Source organism: Ranitomeya variabilis, chromosome 5 (assembly GCF_051348905.1).
Source record: "Ranitomeya variabilis isolate aRanVar5 chromosome 5, aRanVar5.hap1, whole genome shotgun sequence".
NCBI classification, from domain to species: Eukaryota; Metazoa; Chordata; class Amphibia; order Anura; family Dendrobatidae; genus Ranitomeya; species Ranitomeya variabilis.
The window spans coordinates 212,004,959-212,025,688 of NC_135236.1; the positions used below are offsets into that span (position 1 = coordinate 212,004,959).

Below are 20,730 nucleotides of genomic sequence, written 5' to 3' on the forward strand. Positions count from 1 at the left end.
TACAGAAAATACCCTAAAGTGACACCATTCTAAAAACTACACCCCGCAATGTGCTCAAAACCGTATTCAAGATGTTTATTATCCCTTCAGGTGCTTCACAGGAGCTGAAGGCAAAAATTAACATTTAACTTTTTAGTCACAAAAATGATCTTTTAGCTATATTTTTTATTCTTACAAGGGTGACAAGCAAAAATTGACTGCTAAAGATGTTGTGCAATTTCTCCTGAGTGCGCCAATACCCCATATCGCACGGCGCATGGAGGGAGCACCTTTTGACTTTTTGAACGCAAAATTGGCTGGAATTGAGAGTTAACACCATGTCGCGTTTGAAAAGGAAAACACCCAGAAGTGACCCTATTTTGGAAAATAAACCCTTCAAGGAATTTATGTAGACATGTGATGAGCACTTTGAACCCCCAGGTGCTTTACAGAAATTTATAACGAAGAGCTGTGAAAATAAAAAATCAAATTGTTTCCACAAGAATGATCTTTTAACAATGTTTTTTTTATTTTCACTTGGGTATCAGGAGTAAATGGACCACTAAAGTTGTTGTACAATTTCTCCTGAGAATGCCTGTACCCCATGTGTTGGGGAAAACCACTTTTTGAGCACACAGCTGGGCTCAGAAGGGAATGAGTGACATTTTGGATTGCAGACTTTGATGGAATGATTTATGGGCATCATGTCATGTTTGCAGAGCCCCTGATGTGCCTAAACAGTGGAAATCCCCCACAAGTGACCCCATTTTGGAAAATAGACATTCCAAGGAATTTATTTAGACATGTGGTGAGCACCGTGAACTTCAAGTGCCTCACAGAAAATTATAACCTAGAGCAGTGAAAATAAAAAATCACATTTTTTCCACAAAAATGATTTTTGGCCCCAATTTTTTTTCATTTTCACAAAGGTAGCAGGAGAAAAAGGACCATTAAATTTATTGTGCAAGTTCATCTGAGAATGCCGAAACCCCATGTCTGGGGGAAAACCACTGTTTGGGTGCACAGCTGGGCTCGGAAGGGAAGGAGCGAAGTTTTGGATTGCAGACTTTGATGCAATGGTCTGCGGGCATCATGTCACGTTTGCAAAGACCCTGATGTTCCTAAACAGTGGAAATCCCACACAAGTGACCCCATTTTGGAAACTACACCCTTGAAGAAATTTATCTAGAGGCATAGTTTTATAGTAATGATTATTAGTGTTGAGCATTCCGATACCGCAAGTATCGGGTATCGGCCGATACTTGCGGTATCGGAATTCCGATACCGAGATCCGATACTTTTGTGGTATCGGGAATCGGAATCAGAAGTTCCCAGTGTATGGTTCCCAGGGTCTGAAGGAGAGGAAACTCTCCTTCAGGCCCTGGGATCCATATCCATGTAAAAAATAAAGAATTAAAATAAAAAATATTGATATACTCACCTCTCTGGAGGCCCCTGGACATCACCGCTGGTAACCGGCAGCCTGCTTTGCTTAAAATGAGCGCGTTCAGCACCTTCCATGACGTCACGGCTTCTGATTGGTCGCGTGGCGGTCACATGAGCGCACGCAACCAATCAGAAGCCGTGACGTCATGGATGGCCCTAAACGCGCTCATTTTAAGCAAAGAAGGCTGCCGGTTATATCAATATTTTTTATTTTAATTCTTTATTTTACACAGTAATATGGATCCCAGGGCCTGAAGGAGAGTTTCCTCTCCTTCAGACCCTGGGAACCATCAGGATACCTTCCGATACTTGGTGTCCCATTGACTTGTATTGGTATCGGGTATCGGTATCGGCGATATCCGATACTTTTCGGGTATCGGCCGATACTATCTGATACCGATACTTTCAAGTATCGGACGGTATCGCTCAACACTAGTGATTATAATTCTTCTGGTTTTACTGATGTATGAATTTATAATGTGGTGTTATGTGTAAGGTGTGCGGGGTACATTCGATTATAAAAGTGTGTTGTGTCAACAGGGTATAAACTAATTTTATTAATTTGTGGACATGTGGTACGCTTTGAAGCAATCCTTAATGCACAAACCCGGTTTCTCAGGGCAGGTTTCACAATGGTATGTTGTGTCCTTTTGGGTTCCCCTCTTGGAGCAGACTCTGCATAGTTTTTATGATTGTTCTGTCCTCACTGTTTGGGGAAGAAGTCCTGGGAAATGTTGACATGGGACAATAAGAGCACTATCTGTTTCAGAAGTACTAGGATCCTTACCTTCCTCAGTGCCAAATATTAGGGCCTTGATTGAAACAGCACAAAAGTGCCATCTGTACAATGTGCAAGGCCAATTTTTTATGCCATATTTTGGCTTTTCGCATGGCACTGTATGGTTTGAGGACTTGATCTGCAAGATCTACACCCCATGTCCAGATTGTAATCCAAGATATAATCTAACTTTGGGACTGGTGTTGTGGTACCACGAACAGTGACAAGGAAGCTATTGTCACAGTGTATGGTGGTCAAAATAAGGACATCCCTTTTGTCCTTATACTTGACCACCAGCATGGGCATTGGGCTCTGCTTTAACCTTTTCTCAGCATTTTCTCAATTAGCGGCTTATGAAGGCCTTGCTGATTTTTTCACATGGTGCTACATGCAACTGTACCTCTTAGAGAGATGTTCTTGAAGAACGGGATGCTGGTGTAAAAATTATCAATGTAGAGGTGTTAACCTTTATCCACCAGAGAGTGCAGCAATTCCCTCATAATTTTTTCACTCACTCCCAGGATGGGGAGTCAATCGGGGGGTTACCCTGGATGTTCTTACCCTCGTAGACCCTAAATCTGTGGGTGTACCCTGGGGTACTTTCGCACAGTTTGTATAGTTTTATTGTGTGCCTGGCCTTCTTACTGGGCAGGTATTGTCAGAATTTTAGCCTCCCTTTGAAATGAACCAGAGATTCTTCTATAGCGATGTCCCTTTGGGGGTGTATGCCCCAGCAAATTTTCTGCTGAAGTGTTCAACCACTGGCCGAATTATATATAGATGATCAAAGTTTGGCTCATCTTGGGGAGGACACTGTGCAATACCTCTAACCTACGCTGTATGATTTTTTTGTTCTCTAAAACAAGATCGGTCATCACTAACACTGTGATGCCGGCTATACCAACACAAATCCTTGCTACATCTAAAACTCTGCTATACTACTACTTTTGCTTTTTTCTAAAAATAACAATTGGTTCTCACTAATATCGTGACGGCGGCTACTCAACCTCGCTACCTCTAAAACTACGCTGTACTAACTACTATTATTAAAAAAAAAATCGGATGTCACTTATACTGCGGCATCTGCTGTGCTAACAAGCTAAAAATAGAAAAATAACCATGGTGTAGTCTCTGATCAGCAGCGATACTGATCAGAACACTGAGGACACAGGAAGAGGTGATGTTGCGATCACCCCACCCATTGTCATGGCTGTGATTGGTGCTGTGTCACACAGCACCGAGCACAGCATGTCACTTTTTTTTATTAACTTTGTCACATTGCTGTGATTCACTGGTCAGAATTAACCAGCCAATCACAGTAATTGCTGATGCAGGGGACGTACAGGCCACCGGGGTGACATGCAGGGATGGTCTGCTGTCAGGGACAGTAGCCATGTTAACCTGGTCACCGCACGATGTAGTGAAGTGACCAGAAGTAGCAGCATTGTACCTGTACTGTGGTTTGCGGGAACACAGGTCCTGCAGAGCAGTTCTAGTATGGTGCAGGTCGGGAAGGGGTTAACATATATTGCCATGATTCAATTTTGGATTCATGACTGGTTCTACTTTAATTGAAACATTGTTTTTTGCTTTCATGCCAGCAAAGGTTAATGTCAGTTTTCTTGCTGGAAGATGCTTTGTTGCTGGTCAGCTGATATGGGTGGTGGCCACTCTCTGCATCCTTTAAATAGTCACATGACACATCAGCTGACTGTTGGTAATATAGTTTGTCTATGTAGACCATTCTAGGAGTTTCTAGTTTTCTGGTGCCAGGGGTGCATCTGCTACTTCTGTGGAGTTTAGTTTCTTGAGTCCGTATCCTCTGCTGTGTGGAGCTTGGCAGCAGAGGCTGGAACTAAGTTTCATGTTCCCTTTCCTTGTCTGCCTCGTGCTTGTCACTGCCCTCTGTATTGACACCATCTGCAGTGGTGAGGCTAGCATCCTTGCTGGCCAGTGCACTAGTCAGGGCATTGTGAGGTGACAGTGGCAGGGGGGAAGTACCCGCATAGGGCATTAGAGGAGCTTAGGGATAGGCACAGGTTTTGTTTAGGAGGTGCCCCATCCCTCTCTCCCTACTATTAGGGCCTTCCTCTCCATTCTTCCATGCCGTTGTGTGTGTGTGTTGTGCTGTCTGCCGGTCTGATCCATCCCGTGCGTGACATTTTACTTTGAATAAAAATAACCTTTTAATATCATCCTTGGATCTCTTCTTATTCTCAATATTTATTCAAATGTGGGATTGTTGTTATAAATTTTAATCTTGCCAGATTCTGTCGTCTCTAGTTAATGATGGAAATAACAGATGACCATCCATTATGATTTGTTTCCCATAGACTTTAATGTTTTAATGCAGAGTTTGCAGACCATGAGAACATACCCTTATTAGCGCCGCCGCCGCAAGTGACATCACAGACATACGGACATAAAAACATTTACTCTTAACCTCTTATGATATCATGATGCAGCAAAAATATTTTTAATAGGTTATAAAAGTTAAAGATCAACCACTATTTTAATTTTATAAATCAATAGTACATGTAAAAATAAGGAACTTTGTAATATATTTTATCAGAGAAATCTGCTTCTTTCTCCACCAGGAGTGATCATTCAATGTCAAAATTCTCAATTCATGAGTAAAATCTGTGTTGAGATCAAGATTATTGTACTTGTTTTTTATTATGTACACCCTTTTTCACATGTAAAGCGCCATGGCGCTATAATAACAATAAATAATAATAATAATAATAATAATAATAATAATACTACATAATTTTACATTTCTGAGACAGGAGATCACATAAGATTCTATAGAGGGGGGTTGTTGGGAGGAGCTAGGGAATCTCATCAGTAGTAACTGTAATTTCCTATTTCAGTAATATAGAAATCTGTCTTCCCTGAATACAGATTTTTTTTCTGTGAATTGAGAACTATGATAATGACTGATAATTCCTGGCAGAGAAAGGAGCATATTTCTCTATTAAGAGATTGCAAAATTTCTTATTTTCTTGTACACTATTGATTTCTGAAATTAAAATTGAAATGATGATTACTCTTTAGGGTTTGTTGCATTTCAGTTTTTAGCTATATCATGGTTAGTAACCTATCACATATGACGTTAATTGCTATATTGCTATCTGTATGTACTTTGCTGTTGCAGGCTGATTTCTCAAGTGATCAGGCAGGCAAATGTCTACCAGAGACATTTGATAAAAAACAATTTTTTCTGCTCTTAATGAGCATCACTGTGCAGACTTCTGTCACAGGATTTTCAGGATGCTGGTAACCTTAGTAGTTCAATCAACAAAAATATTAAATGCATGATGAAAACATATATTTTATCTGCTTCTTAAATGTGTAATCTCAAATTGTTCCTTGAACATCTTAGACAAATACAGTTGAAACTAGAAGTTTACATAAACTATATAAAAAAACACATACAGGTCCTCTCAAAAAATTAGCATATAGTGTTAAATTTCATTATTTACCATAATGTAATGATTACAATTAAACTTTCATATATTATAGATTCATTATCCACCAACTGAAATTTGTCAGGTCTTTTATTGTTTTAATACTGATGATTTTGGCCTACAACTCCTGATAACCCAAAAAACCTGTCTCAATAAATTAGCATATCAAGAAAAGGTTCTCTAAACGACCTATTACCCTAATCTTCTGAATCAACTAATTAACTCTAAACACATGCAAAAGATACCTGAGGCTTTTAAAAACTCCCTGCCTGGTTCATTACTCAAAACCCCCATCATGGGTAAGACTAGCGACCTGACAGATGTCAAGAAGGCCATCATTGACACCCTCAAGCAAGAGGGTAAGACCCAGAAAGAAATTTCTCAACAAATAGGCTGTTCCCAGAGTGCTGTATCAAGGCACCTCAATGGTAAGTCTGTTGGAAGGAAACAATGTGGCAGAAAACGCTGTACAACGAGAAGAGGTGACCGGACCCTGAGGAAGATTGTGGAGAAGGACCGATTCCAGACCTTGGGGAACCTGAGGAAGCAGTGGACTGAGTCTGGTGTGCAGGAAATGGGCTACAGGTGCCGCATTCCCCAGGTAAAGCCACTTTTGAACCATAAACAGCGGCAGAAGCGCCTGACCTGGGCTACAGAGAAGCAGCACTGGACTGTTGCTAAGTGGTCCCAAGTACTTTTTTCTGATGAAAGCAAATTTTGCATGTCATTCGGAAATCAAGGTGCCAGAGTCTGGCGGAAGACTGGGGAGAAGGAAATGCCAAAATGCCTGAAGTCCAGTGTCAAGTACCCACAGTCAGTGATGGTGTGGGGTGCCATGTCAGCTGCTGGTGTTGGTCCACTGTGTTTCATCAAGGGCAGGGTCAATGCAGCTAGCTATCAGGAGATTTTGGAGCACTTCATGCTTCCATCGGCTGAAATGCTTTATGGAGATGAAGATTTCATTTTTCAGCACGACCTGGCACCTGCTCACAGTGCCAAAACCACTGGTAAATGGTTTACTGACCATGGTATTACTGTGCTCAATTGGCCTGCCAACTCTCCTGACCTGAACCCCATAGAGAATCTGTGGGATATTGTGAAGAGAAAGTTGAGAGACGCAAGACCCAACACTCTGGATGAGCTTAAGGCCGCTATTGAAGCATCCTGGACCTCCATAACATCTCAGCAGTGTCACAGGCTGATTGCCTCCATGCCACGCCGCATTGAAGCAGTCATTTCTGCCAAAGGATTCCCGACCAAGTATTGAGTGCATAACTGAACATTATTATTTGATGGTTTTTTTGTTTGTTATTAAAAAACACTTTTATTTGATTGGACGGGTGAAATATGCTAATTTATTGAGACAGGTTTTTTGGGTTATCAGGAGTTGTATGCCAAAATCATCAGTATTAAAACAATAAAAGACCTGACAAATTTCAGTTGGTGGATAATGAATCTATAATATATGAAAGTTTAATTGTAATCATTACATTATGGTAAATAATGAAATTTAACACTAAATGCTAATTTTTTGAGAAGGACCTGTATACATGTTTTTCTCAATATCTGACAAATCAGAATAAACCCTTCCCGTTCTGGGTCAATTAAGATTACCATAATTATTAATATTTGTCAATTGCCAGAATAATGTTACTACTGTGCACTTTTGGCCGAGGCCTGGAGGCTAAACGCCATGGAAGCCAGGTATGCATTATAAAAATTAAAATATCTCAGTGAGGGAGAATGACAGCAGATAGAAAAAGCAAGTTGATCGCAAACTTCTGACTAATTCTGTCTAACTAATTAATGCAATTTAAGAACGTGAGAACACCCAATTAAGCGCCAAAGTATCTCTGGTGTGAACTGGTTTATGTACACTAAAATGTTGATGCAGGGACCTGTCAAGAAAGATTTTTATTCCACTTTTCCACTGGCATATTGTATCTATGCCATTTAAAGGGTGTATGAAATATGAAAAGTTCAACTGGATAAACTTGATGGAATTTTTCAATTCACTAACTATATAGCTATGAAATTTCACAATCTCCAATAATTGAGAACTAAAAAGATATGAACACAATTGTATCTATAATGAAATGTATAGCTGTCTATGCTTCTGACTTACCTTGAAGCGATGTTTCTTCAAACAATTGTTCAAAATTATAGGATTGTTCCATGCTTATAATATGTTGTGGAGAGTTGGAATCCACCACAGAAACTGGTTGAGTTGTAATTACAGTTTGCCTTAAAGTGTCCATCCATTTTCTAACTTCTGATAGTAAAACTGCTTGCATTGCCTCTGTTACCTAGAGTAAAATGGCATAAAGTACAATTTATAACCTGAATATTATACCACCAGTCGCAGAGTATGAAACTGTAGGAAGATGGACCAGAATAGTAGTCTCTCCTGCGTGTCCGGGTCGGAACTATCGGGACTGTCACCATTGCTGCCGGGGGAAGCACTTTCTGACTGGGCTAGACCTTTGCACCTGACTGCTTGGGGTGGGGGTGATATAAAAGAGACTGCACACGTGGAAACAGGACTTTTGATGGGGACCCAGCATGCGCTACAGGAGAAGGATGACTCCCTCTCTGCTGACCGACGCCAATTAACAAGACCGCTTGCAGTAATCCATCCCCCGTGCTTATAGACTGTGCATTACCCGAGATTAATTCCCCATTACTTTCTGACCTTTACAGCACTAAATGGTCAGGACATCTCACCCCTTCTGTCCCTCCTTGCAGTGCTGGTCTGGCGTTGCATGCAGCTCATAGTGGTGAGACTGTGGCCTCCAGTCCGGGACTGTGTACATCTCTAGCCATGTGGCAGACCTTTCCCCGTTCAGCACCTCGTTCCAGGATCACAAGACCACAGAAAAGAAGAACAGGACGCTTCGTTGGCATGCAGAGACTGTGCTACACTTTCCTTCAGGACCAGTACAGAAACTTCACGCGCCACCTACGGCGCCATCATGGAATTTTCCAGCCTCCATCATCCAGGAACCAAAGACTGATAAGTTGACCTGTTATTTCACCCATTGTAGTTACTCTATTGCTATATACTGTATACATCGTGGACCTGTATATTCATATCCCCTTACTCTCTGTGTGGAGTATTTACTGTTGAGTTATACATATATATATAATCTATTAACTCTTGCTCTGCCTCCTGCTCGTCACTGCATCCTGCGTTCCTGCTAGCACCTTACAAAACTTTTATAAGCCAAAGTCAGGTGTGGAACAATTAGAGGAGAAGTATAATAGAAACACGTGCACCACTTCTGCATTTTTTACCTACTCCTGGTTTTGGCTTACAAATACTGATGTAAAATACTGAACATGTGAACATGGCCTAATTGTTATGTTTGTTTCAATATGGAATGCCTGTTTCAATACTTGCGTAATAGTGACGTGCAGTAAAGTATAGTGTCATTATGAAGCTTCATAGACTTACATTGCAAAGACGACTTCTGGTTCACACATAAACTCCTGTGTGATTATTAGCACAGTAATTAGCACAGATTTTAGGGCGGATTTACCAAAGGTGGAATTCTTTTAGACAGTGAAAACTTACACTAGGCAGTGTTAAAAGGCATCCAACTTACCAAAGTGACTCATGGCCCCTAACCTATCAAAGTATTTATGCTAGAAATATAGTGTAAAACACTCTGGAGGATTGCAAAAGTTTGGACCAATATGATGTTGCAGAAAATTTTTATCAATTTTAGACACCCAGCTAATTTATGACGAGTTGTAGAGTACTGTGTGTTACTCTGACTGGAGTGAGATTTGTGGAAAGGCGCACAGAGGAGCATGTCACTTTTAAGATACAACTTGTGGCTCTTAAAGGGAACCTGTCAGCAGGATTGTGCACAGTAACCTACACACAATGTCAGTTCGGTGCCGTTATGCTGAATAAAATGATACCTTGGTTGATGAAATCCATCTTGTGGTTGTTGTTTAATCATTATTTTCAGGTTTGAGTTAATGAGATTCTCATGCTTCAGGGCGGCCTGTGGGGGTCTTCATGTGGTGCTCTGCTTAGGTATTCATAATGCAGATTGCTGACAGGCCACTGATCCCTCAGTATTCAATAAAGTGCTTGAAAAAGGTCCTCGGACCGAAACGTTGCCGCAGGAGGCAGAATAAAGTATATTGCTGTCTATCACTTCCTGATGTGGCGCTGTCCTTTCTCAACTTGTATTACTGATCCCTCAGTGACCTGCCCCCCAGTTTGCATCATGAATATCAGTACATACTTAAAAAAAAAATCCCTTCTGCAGGCAGGTGCCAGCCATGGCACCTGCGATGCAGCATAATCGCATGTTTAATGTGCAGTTAATAACTGTGCTTGATGTTTTCCAGAGGAGTATAAAAAAAAGATTTTAAAATGGCGCCCGCTGTGCCTGCTCAGAAGCAGCTATCGGTGTATATAGAGGTGATCCGATAGCTGCTACTGTGCATGCACCAGAGGAGCTATTTTGATAGAGAAGAAAAAAAATGTCCTCCTCCAAAATGGAGCCGCCCATGTCTGCGCAGTAGCAGCTATCAGCAAGCACAGTTATTAACTGCACATTAAACATGCGATTATGCTGCAGCGCAGATGCCAAGGCTTCCACCTGCGCTGCAGAAGGATTTTTTTTATAAAGTATGTTCATATATTTATTCTGCAAACAAGGGGGAGGTCACTGAGGGATTAGTGACCTGTCAGCAGTCTGCATTATGAATACCTAATCAGAGCACCACATGAAGACCCCCCACAGTCCGCCCCAGAGCACGAGCATATCATTAACTAAAAATAAAGCTTAAACAACTACCACAATATGGATTTAATCAACCAAGGTATCATTGTAATCAGTATAACAACACCAATCTAACACTGTCTGTAGGTTACTGTGCACAATCCTGCTGACAGGTTCCCATTAATGAATCAAGTGCCTCTAACTCCACCATGTCCCTGTTGTGAATTAGACTTTTTTGGCTCCCTCTGGTGGTCACTAGTGATATGACTCTGGGATTGTCTTTCCTCAGTTTGGCACCCACCTGGGTCGTTAGTCCAGGGGTGTTGCTATATAAACTTCCTGGATCCTCAGTCCAGTGCCTGGCATCGTTGTAATCAGATCCTTTCTGTTTGCTCCTGTCTGCTGGTCCTGTTTCTTGCAAAATTAAGCTAAGTCCTGCTTCCTTGTTTTTTGGTTATCTGTATTGCTCTTATTTTCTGTCCAGCTTGTACTAAATGTGATTCATGATTTTGCTGGAAGCTCTAGGGGGCTGGTATTCTCCCCCCGGGCCGTTAGACGGTTCGGGGGTTCTTGAATATCCAGCGTGGAAATTTTGATAGGGTTTTTGCTGACCGTATAAGTCATCTTACTATATTCTGCTATTAGTCAGTGGGCCTCTCTTTGCTAATATCTAGTTCATTCTTACGTTTGTCTTTTCTCCTTACCTCACCGTTATTATTTGTGGGGGGCTTGTATCCAACTTTTGGGGTCTTTTCTCTGGAGGCAAGAAAGGTCTATCTTTTCCCTTCTAGGGTTAGTTAGTTCTCCGGCTGGCGCGAGACGTCTAGAACCAACGTAGGCACGTTCCCCGGCTGCTGCTATTTGTGGTGCTAGGATTAGATATACGGTTAGCCCAGTTACCACTGCCCTATGAGCTGGTTTTTTATGTTTGCAGACTTGGTATGTACTTTTGAGACCCTCTGCCATTGGGGTCATAACAGTCCCTTAATCAATTCTGGCTTGAACAACGCCTGTGTTGATGAATCAGGGCACAGTGTGTTAGGTGTCAAGATACCACCTCTGCACAGGGGGAATCTCGAACCATCTCCGCAGCAGTCTCCCATTCTTCTCCAGCCGCAGTGAAGTCTGCTCAGCGGAGACAGTCCCAGCATCTAGCTCAGGCTGATACTGGACGACTGATTACTGCTGCCTTTCCAGCTTCTGCCATTGTAGCCAGTACTGGGCAGCGGCGAACAGACGTGTTTGGGACTAAGTCTTGCTCTTCCCTTTCTGAGCATGCCCAGGGCAAGATCCCTCGTTGGAGATCAAGGGTCACATGCTTAGATACTGCAGCAAATCCCATTGGTCCTCTAGGAAGGTCCTGAAGGTGTTCTTCTTCTGTGGTTGACTCCCATTGGTCCTTCTGGGAAGGTCCTGTTCTTGCTGCAGCTATAAAAGGTTCGCATGGCCGCACGGCCATGCGCTAGTGTACATTTGGAATCGTGTGTGTGTTGATGAGTGCAAGTCATTCTTTAGGGGAGTAGAGAAGGAGGTCTTGTGAGGATCGGAGGTTGCATGTAGGTAAGTACCGGGAGACAAGGTCACAGAGGTATGGAGGAGACAGGTTGTGGATGGCTTTGTACATCATGGTTAGGGTTTTGTACTGGAGTCTCTGGGCAATGGGGAGCCAGTGAAGGGGGAGAAGCTGGGGAATAGCGGGGAAACAGGTGAATTAGTCGGGCAGCAGAGTTTAGAATAGATTGGAGGGGTGCGAGCGTGCTAGAGGGGAGGCCACAGAGCAGAAGGTTACAGTAGTCGAGGCGAGAGATGATGAGGGCATGGACTAGGGATTTTGCAGATTTTTGGCTGAGGAATGAACGGATTTGTGAAATATTTTTGAGTTGAAGTCATCAGGAAGTGGAAAGGGCATGGATATGTGGTTTGAAGGAGAGATCAGCATCAAGGATTACGCCGAGGCAGCGAGCTTGTGGGACTGGGGAGAGTGGGCAGCCATTTACTGTAATGGATAGGTTCGTTGGGGGGGTCACGTGAGATGGGGGAAAGATGATGAATTCTGTTTTGTCCATGTTAAGTTTCAGAAATCTAGCGGAGAAGAAGGATGAAATGGTGGACAGACATTGAGGGATTCTGGTTAGTAGGGAGGTGATGTCTGGTCAACAGATGTAGATCTGTGTGTCATCAGCACAGAGAGATGATACTGAAAGCCATGAGATTCTATGAGCTGTCCCAGGCCAAAGGTGTAAATGGAGAAGAGCAGGGGCTCTAGGACTGAACCCTGTGGCACACCGACAGATAGGGGGCGAGGTGAGGAGGTGGTATGTGAGTGGGAGACGCTGAATGTCCGGTCTGTTAGGTATGATGAGATCCAGGATAGGGCCAAGTCTGTGATGCCAAGGGATGAGAGGGTCTGTGATAATAGGGAATGGTCCACTGTGTCAAAGGCAGCCGACAGGTCCAGGAGGAGGAGGATAGAGTAGTGTCGCTTGCTCTTGACGGTTAAGAGGTCATTGGTGACCTTAGTTAGGGCAGTTTCAGTGGAGTGGTGTGACCAGAAGCCAGATTGTAACCGGTCGAAGTGGGAGCAAAAAGAGACATGGGAGGACAGTTCAAGGTAGACATGTTGTTCCAGTAGTTTTGAGGCATAGGGGAGAAGTGATATAGGGCGATAGCTAGATACAGAGGATGGGTCAAGAGAGGGCTTTTTGAGGATAGGTGTGATGGAGGCATGTTTAAAGCTTGAAGGGAAAACACCAGTTGTTAGTGATATGTTGAAGAGATGGGTTAGGGTTGGGATGAAGACTGTGGTGAGGTTTGGGATGAAGTGGGATGGGATCGGGTCAAGTGCACAGGTGGTGAGATGTGATCTTGAGAGTAGAGTGGAGAGTCAATCTTCTGTAATGGTGGAGAAGTTGGTTTTGGAGGTGGAGGGCTGGGAAGTCGGGAGGAAGGGCTCTTGGGGTTGTTGACCAAAACTGTCTCTGATGTTATCAATCTTCTGCTTGAAAAATGAGGCAAAGTCTTCAGCTGAGATGAGTGGGGAGGGAGGAGGTGCTGGGGGACGGTGGAGAGAGTTGAAGGTGTTGAATAACCGTTTAGGGTTGTGAGACAGGAAGGATATGAGAGATGAGAAGTAGGTTTGTTTAGCTGTGGCGAGTGTGGTCTTGAAAGTAGTGAGGGACTGTTTGAATGCGATGAAGTGTGTTGTGAACTCTGTTTTCGGGCTCCCTCTTGTGGTCACTGGTGGTATGGTGTGACTTTTGCTTTGGGCTCCCCCTGGTGGCTTTGTTTGTTATCCTGCTGGTCTCTGGCTATCAGCTGGTTCGTTATCCTCTGGGAGGTTCCTATATAGCTCTGTTTTACTTCCACTTGTTGCCGGCTGTCGATGTAATCAGTGCTACTCAGATTCCTTCTGACTACCCTGCTCCCAGTCCATCCAGGACAAGCTAAGTTTTGTTTGCTCATTTTTTGATCAGCAGTGTTTATCATGTTTTCTTGTCCAGCTTGCTAAAATGTGACTCCCTCGCTTGCTGGATGCTCTAGTGGACTGAGTTTCTCCCCACACACCATTAGTTGGTGCATGGGTTCTTGAAATCTCAGGATGGATATTTGGTAAGGGTTTTTTATTGATCGCATAGACCCCTGCTCTATTTTCTGCTTTCTAGTACTAGTGGGCCTCTTTTGCTGAATCTGATTTCATCCCTACGTATGTGCCTTCTTCTTACTTCACCGTTAATATTTGTTGGGGGCTTCTATATCTTTGGGGATTATTTCTCTGGAGGCAATCGAGGTCTTTCTTTCTCTTTAGGGGTAGCTAGTTCCTCAGGCTGGCTCGAGACGTCTAGGAATTTTTTAGGCACGTTCACCGGCTACCTCTAGTTGTTTTGGGTAGGTTCAGATTTGCGATCAGTCCAGTTACCATCTCCCTAGAGCTTGTCCTTAGTTTATTCACTTGCTGGTCTATTCGTGATCCTCAGCCACTAAGGATCATAACAGTACAGCCGGCCCGTAAAGTGTTAATTGCATGGCAGAAGCAGGAGAAAAGAAGCCTTGAGAATTTTTTTTTTTTTTTGCCGTGTGTCTAGCTGCTGTGGCTAGCTTCTCTCATCCTCTTAATCTTGGTGTGGCTCTGAGTTCAGCTGCTGACATGGATGTCCAGAGCTTGGCTTCCAGTCTGGATCATCTTGCTGCTAGGGTTCAAAGTATTCAGGATTTTGTTGTTCATAGTCCTATGTCAGAGCCTAGAATACCTATTCCGGAGTTGTTTTCTGGAGATAGATCTAGGTTCCAGAATTTTAGGAGCAATTGTAAGTTGTTTCTTTCATTGAAACCTCGTTCCTCTGGTGATGCCGTTCAGCAAGTTAAGATTATCATTTCCTTTTTGCGTGGTGACCCCCAAGATTGGGCCTTCGCATTGGCGCCAGGGGATCCTGCATTGCTTAGTGTAGATGCGTTTTTTCTAGCCCTTGGATTGCTCTATGAGGAACCTAATCTTGAGAACCAGGCTGAAAAAATGTTATTGGCCCTCTCGCAGGGGCAAGATGAAGCAGAGGTGTACTGCCAGAAATTTCGGAAATGGTCGGTGCTTACTCAATGGAATGAGTGTGCCCTGGCTGCAAATTTCAGAGAAGGTCTTTCTGAAGCCATTAAGAATGTCATGGTGGGGTTCCCTACGCCTGCAGGTCTGAATGAGTCAATGACTCTGGCCATTCAGATTGATCGGCGTTTGCGGGAGCGCAAACCTGTGCACCATTTGGCGGTGTCTTCTGAACAGACACCTGAATCTATGCAATGTGACAGAATTCTGACCAGAAGTGAGCGGCAAAGTTATAGACGGCAAAATGGGTTGTGCTTTTACTGTGGTGACTCAGCTCATGTTATCTCAGCATGCTCTGAGCGCAAAAAAAAGGTTGATAAATCTGTCACCATTGGTACTTTACAGCCTAAGTTCATTTTGTCTGTTACCCTGATTTGTTCCCTGTCATCTTACCCGGTTAATGCTTTTGTAGATTCAGGTGCCGCCCTGAGTCTGATGGATTGGTCATTTGCCAGGCGCTGTGGTTTTGATTTGGAGCCTTTAAAATTCCCTATTCCACTAAGGGGAATTGATTCTACACCATTGGCTACGAATAGACCTCAGTACTGGACACAAGTGACCATGTGCATGACTCCTGTTCATCAGGAGGGGATTCGCTTTCTTGTACTGCATAATTTGCATGATGTCGTCGTGTTGGGTCTACCATGGTTGCAGACTCATAATCCAGTCCTGGATTGGAAAGCTATGTCGGTGTCAAGTTGGGGTTGTCAGGGAATTCATGGTGACGCTCCTGTGGTGTCAATTGCTTCGTCCACTCCTTCTGAAGTCCCTATGTTTTTGTCAGACTACCAGGATGTATTTGAGGAGCCCAAACTCAATTCTCTACCTCCTCATAGGGACTGTGATTGTGCTATAAATTTGATTCCTGGTAGTAAGTTTCCTAAGGGACGACTTTTCAATTTATCTATGCCGGAGCATGCTGCCATGCGGAGTTATATAAAGGAGTCTTTAGAGAAGGGACATATTCGCCCGTCCTCATCCCCTCTTGGTGCAGGATTCTTTTTTGTGGCTAAAAAGGATGGTTCCCTGAGACCCTGTATTGATTATCGCCTTTTGAATAAAATCACGGTCAAATTTCAGTATCCTTTGCCATTGTTAACTGATTTGTTTGCTCGCATTAGGGTGTCTAGTTGGTTCACCAAGATAGATCTTCGTGGTGCGTATAACCTTGTGCGTATAAAACAGGGTGATGAATGGAAAACTGCATTTAATATGCCTGAAGGCCATTTTGAGTACTTGGTGATGCCTTTTGAACTTTCTAATGCTCCTTCAGTCTTTCAGTCCTTTATGCATGACATCTTCCGTGAATATCTGGATAAGTTTATGATTGAGTATCTGGATGATATTCTGTTTTTTTCGGATGATTGGGAGTCTCATGTTAAGCAGGTCAGGATGGTCTTTCAGGTCCTACGTGACAATGCTTTATTTGTGAAGGGCTCAAAATGTCTTTTTGGAGTCCAGAAGATTTCTTTTTTTGGGTTTCATTTTTTCTCCTTCTACTATTGAGATGGACCCAGTCAAGGTTCAGGCTATTCATGACTGGATGCAACCTACATCTGTTAAGAGTCTTCAGAAGTTCTTGGGTTTTGCTAATTTTTACCGTCGCTTCATAGCTAATTTTTCTGGCATTGTTAAGCCTTTGACGGATTTGACCAAGAAGAGTTCTGATGTGACTAATTGGTCTTCTGCGGCTGTGGAGGCCTTTTGGGAGCTGAAGCGTCGGTTTTCTTCGGCTCCAGTCTTATGTCAGCCAGATGTCTCACTTCCCTTCCAGGTGGAGGTTGATGCTTCCGAGATTGGAGCGGGGGCTGTTTTGTCGCAGAGAAGCCCCGATGGCTCTGTGATGAAGCCATGTGCTTTCTTTTCAAGAAAGTTTTCGCCTGCCGAGCGGAATTATGATGTCGGTAATCGGGAGCTGTTGGCTATGAAATGGGCATTTGAGGAGTGGCGACATTGGCTCGAGGGAGCTAAACATCGTGTGGTGGTCTTGACTGACCACAAGAATTTGATTTATCTCGAGTCGGCCAAGCGGCTGAATCCCAGACAGTCTCGTTGGTCGTTGTTTTTCTCTCGTTTTGATTTCATGGTCTCGTACCTGCCGGGTTCGAAGAATGTGAAGGCTGATGCTCTTCCTAGGAGTTTTGTGCCTGACTCTCCTGGAGATTCAGAGCCGGCTGGTATCCTTAGAGAAGGGGTGATTTTGTCTGCCATCTCCCCAGATTTGCGACGTGTGCTGCAAGAGTTTCAGACGGATAGACCTGACCGCTGTCCACCGGAGAGACTGTTTGTCCCGGATAGATGGACCAACAGAGTCATCTCCGAGGTTCATTCTTCGGTGTTGGCGGGTCATCCTGGAATATTTGGTACCAGAGACTTGGTGGCCAGGTCTTTTTGGTGGCCTTCCTTGTCGCGGGATGTGCGTTCCTTTGTGCAGTCTTGTGGAATTTGTGCTCGGGCAAAGCCTTGCTGTTCTCGTGCCAGTGGTTTGCTGTTACCTTTGCCTGTCCCGAAGAGGCCTTGGACGCACATTTCCATGGATTTTATTTCAGATCTCCCTGTCTCTCAGAGAATGTCTGTCATCTAGGTGGTGTGTGATCGTTTTTCTAAGATGGTCCATTTGGTTCCCTTGCCTAAGTTGCCTTCCTCCTCCGAGTTGGTTCCACTGTTTTTTCAAAATGTGGTTCGTTTGCACGGGATTCCTGAGAACATTGTTTCTGACAGAGGATCCCAGTTTGTGTCTAGATTTTGGCGGACCTTTTGTGCTAAGTTGGGCATTGAATTGTCTTTTTCGTCGGCCTTCCATCCTCAGACGAATGGCCAAACCGAGCGAACTAATCAGACCTTGGAGACTTATTTAAGATGTTTTGTTTCTGCTGACCAGGACGACTGGGTTACTTTTTTACCGTTGGCCGAGTTTGCCCTTAATAATCGGGCTAGTTCTGCTACTTTGGTTTCTCCTTTTTTTTGTAATTCGGGGTTTCATCCTCGTTTTTCCTCGGGTCAGGTGGAGCCTTCTGACTGTCCTGGAGTGGATGTTGTGGTAGATAGGTTGCATCAGATTTGGAATCATGTGGTGGACAATTTGAAGTTGTCACAAGAGAAGGCTCAGCTCTTTGCCAACCGCCGTCGCTGTGTGGGTCCCCGACTTCGCGTTGGGGACTTGGTGTGGTTGTCGTCTCGCTTCGTTCCTATGAAGGTCTCCTCTCCTAAGTTCAAGCCTCGGTTTATCGGTCTTTATAAGATTCTGGAAGTACTTGGCCCTGTGTCATTCCATCTGGACCTCCCGGCATCATTTGCTATTCATAATGTGTTCCTTCACTCGTTGTTGCGGAGGTATGTGATACCTGTGGTTCCTCCGGTTGAGCCTCCTGCCCCGGTGCTGGTTGAGGGAGAATTGGAATACGTGGTGGAGAAGATCTTGGATTCTCGTGTTTCTAGACGGAGGCTCCAGTATTTGGTCAAGTGGAAGGGCTATGGTCAGGAGGATAATTCTTGGGTTGTCGCCTCTGATGTTCATGCGGCCGATTTGGTTCGTGCCTTCCATGTGGCTCATCCTGATCGCCCTGGGGGTTTTCATGAAGGTTCGGCGACCCCTCCTTAAGGGGGGGGGGTACTGTTGTGAACTCTGTTTTCAGGCTTCCTCTTGTGGTCACTGGTGGTATGGTGTGACTTTTGCTTTGGGCTCCCCCTGGTGGCTTTGTTTGTTATCCTGCTGGTCTCTGGCTATCAGCTGGTTTGTTATCCCTGGGAGGTTCCTATATAGCTCTGTTTTACTTTCACTTGTTGCCGGCTGTCGATGTTATCAGTGCTACTCAGATTCCTTCTGACTACCTTGCTCCCAGTCCATCCAGGACAAGCTAAGTTTTGTTTGCTCATTTTTTGATCAGCAGTGTTTATCATGTTTTCTTGTCCAGCTTGCTAAAATGTGACTCCCTCGCTTGCTGGATGCTCTAGTGGACTGAGTTTCTCCCCACACACCATTAGTTGGTGCGTGGGTTCTTGAAATCTCAGGATGGATATTTGGTAAGGGTTTTTTATTGATCGCATAGACCCCTGCTCTATTTTCTGCTTTCTAGTACTAGTGGGCCTCTTTTGCTGAATCTGATTTCATCCCTACGTATGTGCCTTCTTCTTACTTCACCATTAATATTTGTTGGGGGCTTCTATATCTTTGGGGATTATTTCTCTGGAGGCAATCGAGGTCTTTCTTTCTCTTTAGGGGTAGCTAGTTCCTCAGGCTGGCTCGAGACGTCTAGGATTTTTTTAGGCACGTTCACCGGCTACCTCTAGTTGTTTTGGATAGGTTCAGATTTGCGATCAGTCCAGTTACCATCTCCCTGGAGCTTGTCCTTAGTTTATTCACTTGCTGGTCTATTCGTGATCCTCAGCCACTAAGGATCATAACAGAAGTGCTCGTTGGAGTGGGATCTTTTCCATCTGCGCTCGGCAGCCCTGGAAGCTCGCCTCAGTTCTTTGGTCAAACTGGTGTGCCAGGGCTGTCTGTTGATTTTGCCAGCTTTGGTATGTGTAAGTGGGGCAGCAGATTCCAAAGCTACAGCTATTGTGGTGTTATATAGAGCGGCAGCGTCATCCGCATTGTGTAAGGAACTTACAGTGGGGCAAAAAAGTATTTAGTCAGTCAGCAATAGTGCAAGTTCCACCACTTAAAAAGATGAGAGGCGTCTGTAATTTACATCATAGGTAGACCTCAACTATGGGAGACAAACTGAGAAAAAAAAATCCAGAAAATCACATTGTCTGTTTTTTTATCATTTTATTTGCATATTATGGTGGAAAATAAGTATTTGGTCAGAAACAAAATTTCATCTCAATACTTTGTAATATATCCTTTGTTGGCAATGACAGAGGTCAAACGTTTTCTGTAAGTCTTCACAAGGTTGCCACACACTGTTGTTGGTATGTTGGCCCATTCCTCCATGCAGATCTCCTCTAGAGCAGTGATGTTTTTGGCTTTTCGCTTGGCAACACGGACTTTCAACTCCCTCCAAAGGTTTTCTATAGGGTTGAGATCTGGAGACTGGCTAGGCCACTCCAGGACCTTGAAATGCTTCTTACGAAGCCACTCCTTCGTTGCCCTGGCGGTGTGCTTTGGATCATTGTCATGTTGAAAGACCAAGCCAGGTTTCATCTTCAATGCCCTTGCTGATGGAAGGAGGTTTGCACTCAAAATCTCACGATACATGGCCCCATTCATTCTTTCATGTACCCGGATCAGTCGTCCTGGCCCCTTTGCAGAGAAACAGCCCCAAAGCATGATGTTTCCACCACCATGCTTTACAGTAGGTATGGTGTTTGATGGATGCAACTCAGTATTCTTTTTCCTCCAAACACGACAAGTTGTGTTTCTACCAAACAGTTCCAGTTTGGTTTCATCAGACCATAGGACATTCTCCCAAAACTCCTCTGGATCATCCAAATGCTCTCTAGCAAACTTCAGACGGGCCCGGACATGTACTGGCTTAAGCAGTGGGACACGTCTGGCACTGCAGGATCTGAGTCCATGGTGGCATAGTGTGTTACTTATGGTAGGCCTTGTTACATTGGTCCCAGCTCTCTGCAGTTCATTCACTAGGTCCCCCCGCGTGGTTCTGGGATTTTTGCTCACCGTTCTTGTGATCATTCTGACCCCACGGGGCGGGATTTTGCGTGGAGCCCCAGATCGAGGGAGATTATCAGTGGTCTTGAATGTCTTCCATTTTC

General features: G+C 44.0%; 1 protein-coding gene across 2 annotated transcripts in view; it reads right to left on the bottom strand.

The window, feature by feature from the left end:
• The window catches only part of WDR72 (WD repeat domain 72), a 563,678-nt gene that overhangs the window by 135,686 nt on the left and 407,262 nt on the right, over positions 1 to 20,730 (bottom strand). For both annotated transcript variants that reach the window (XM_077263771.1, XM_077263769.1), the window contains exon 19: positions 7,799 to 7,979. In XM_077263771.1, coding sequence (XP_077119886.1) covers positions 7,799 to 7,979 — 181 coding nt within the window. The remainder of the gene's footprint in view (positions 1 to 7,798; positions 7,980 to 20,730) is intronic.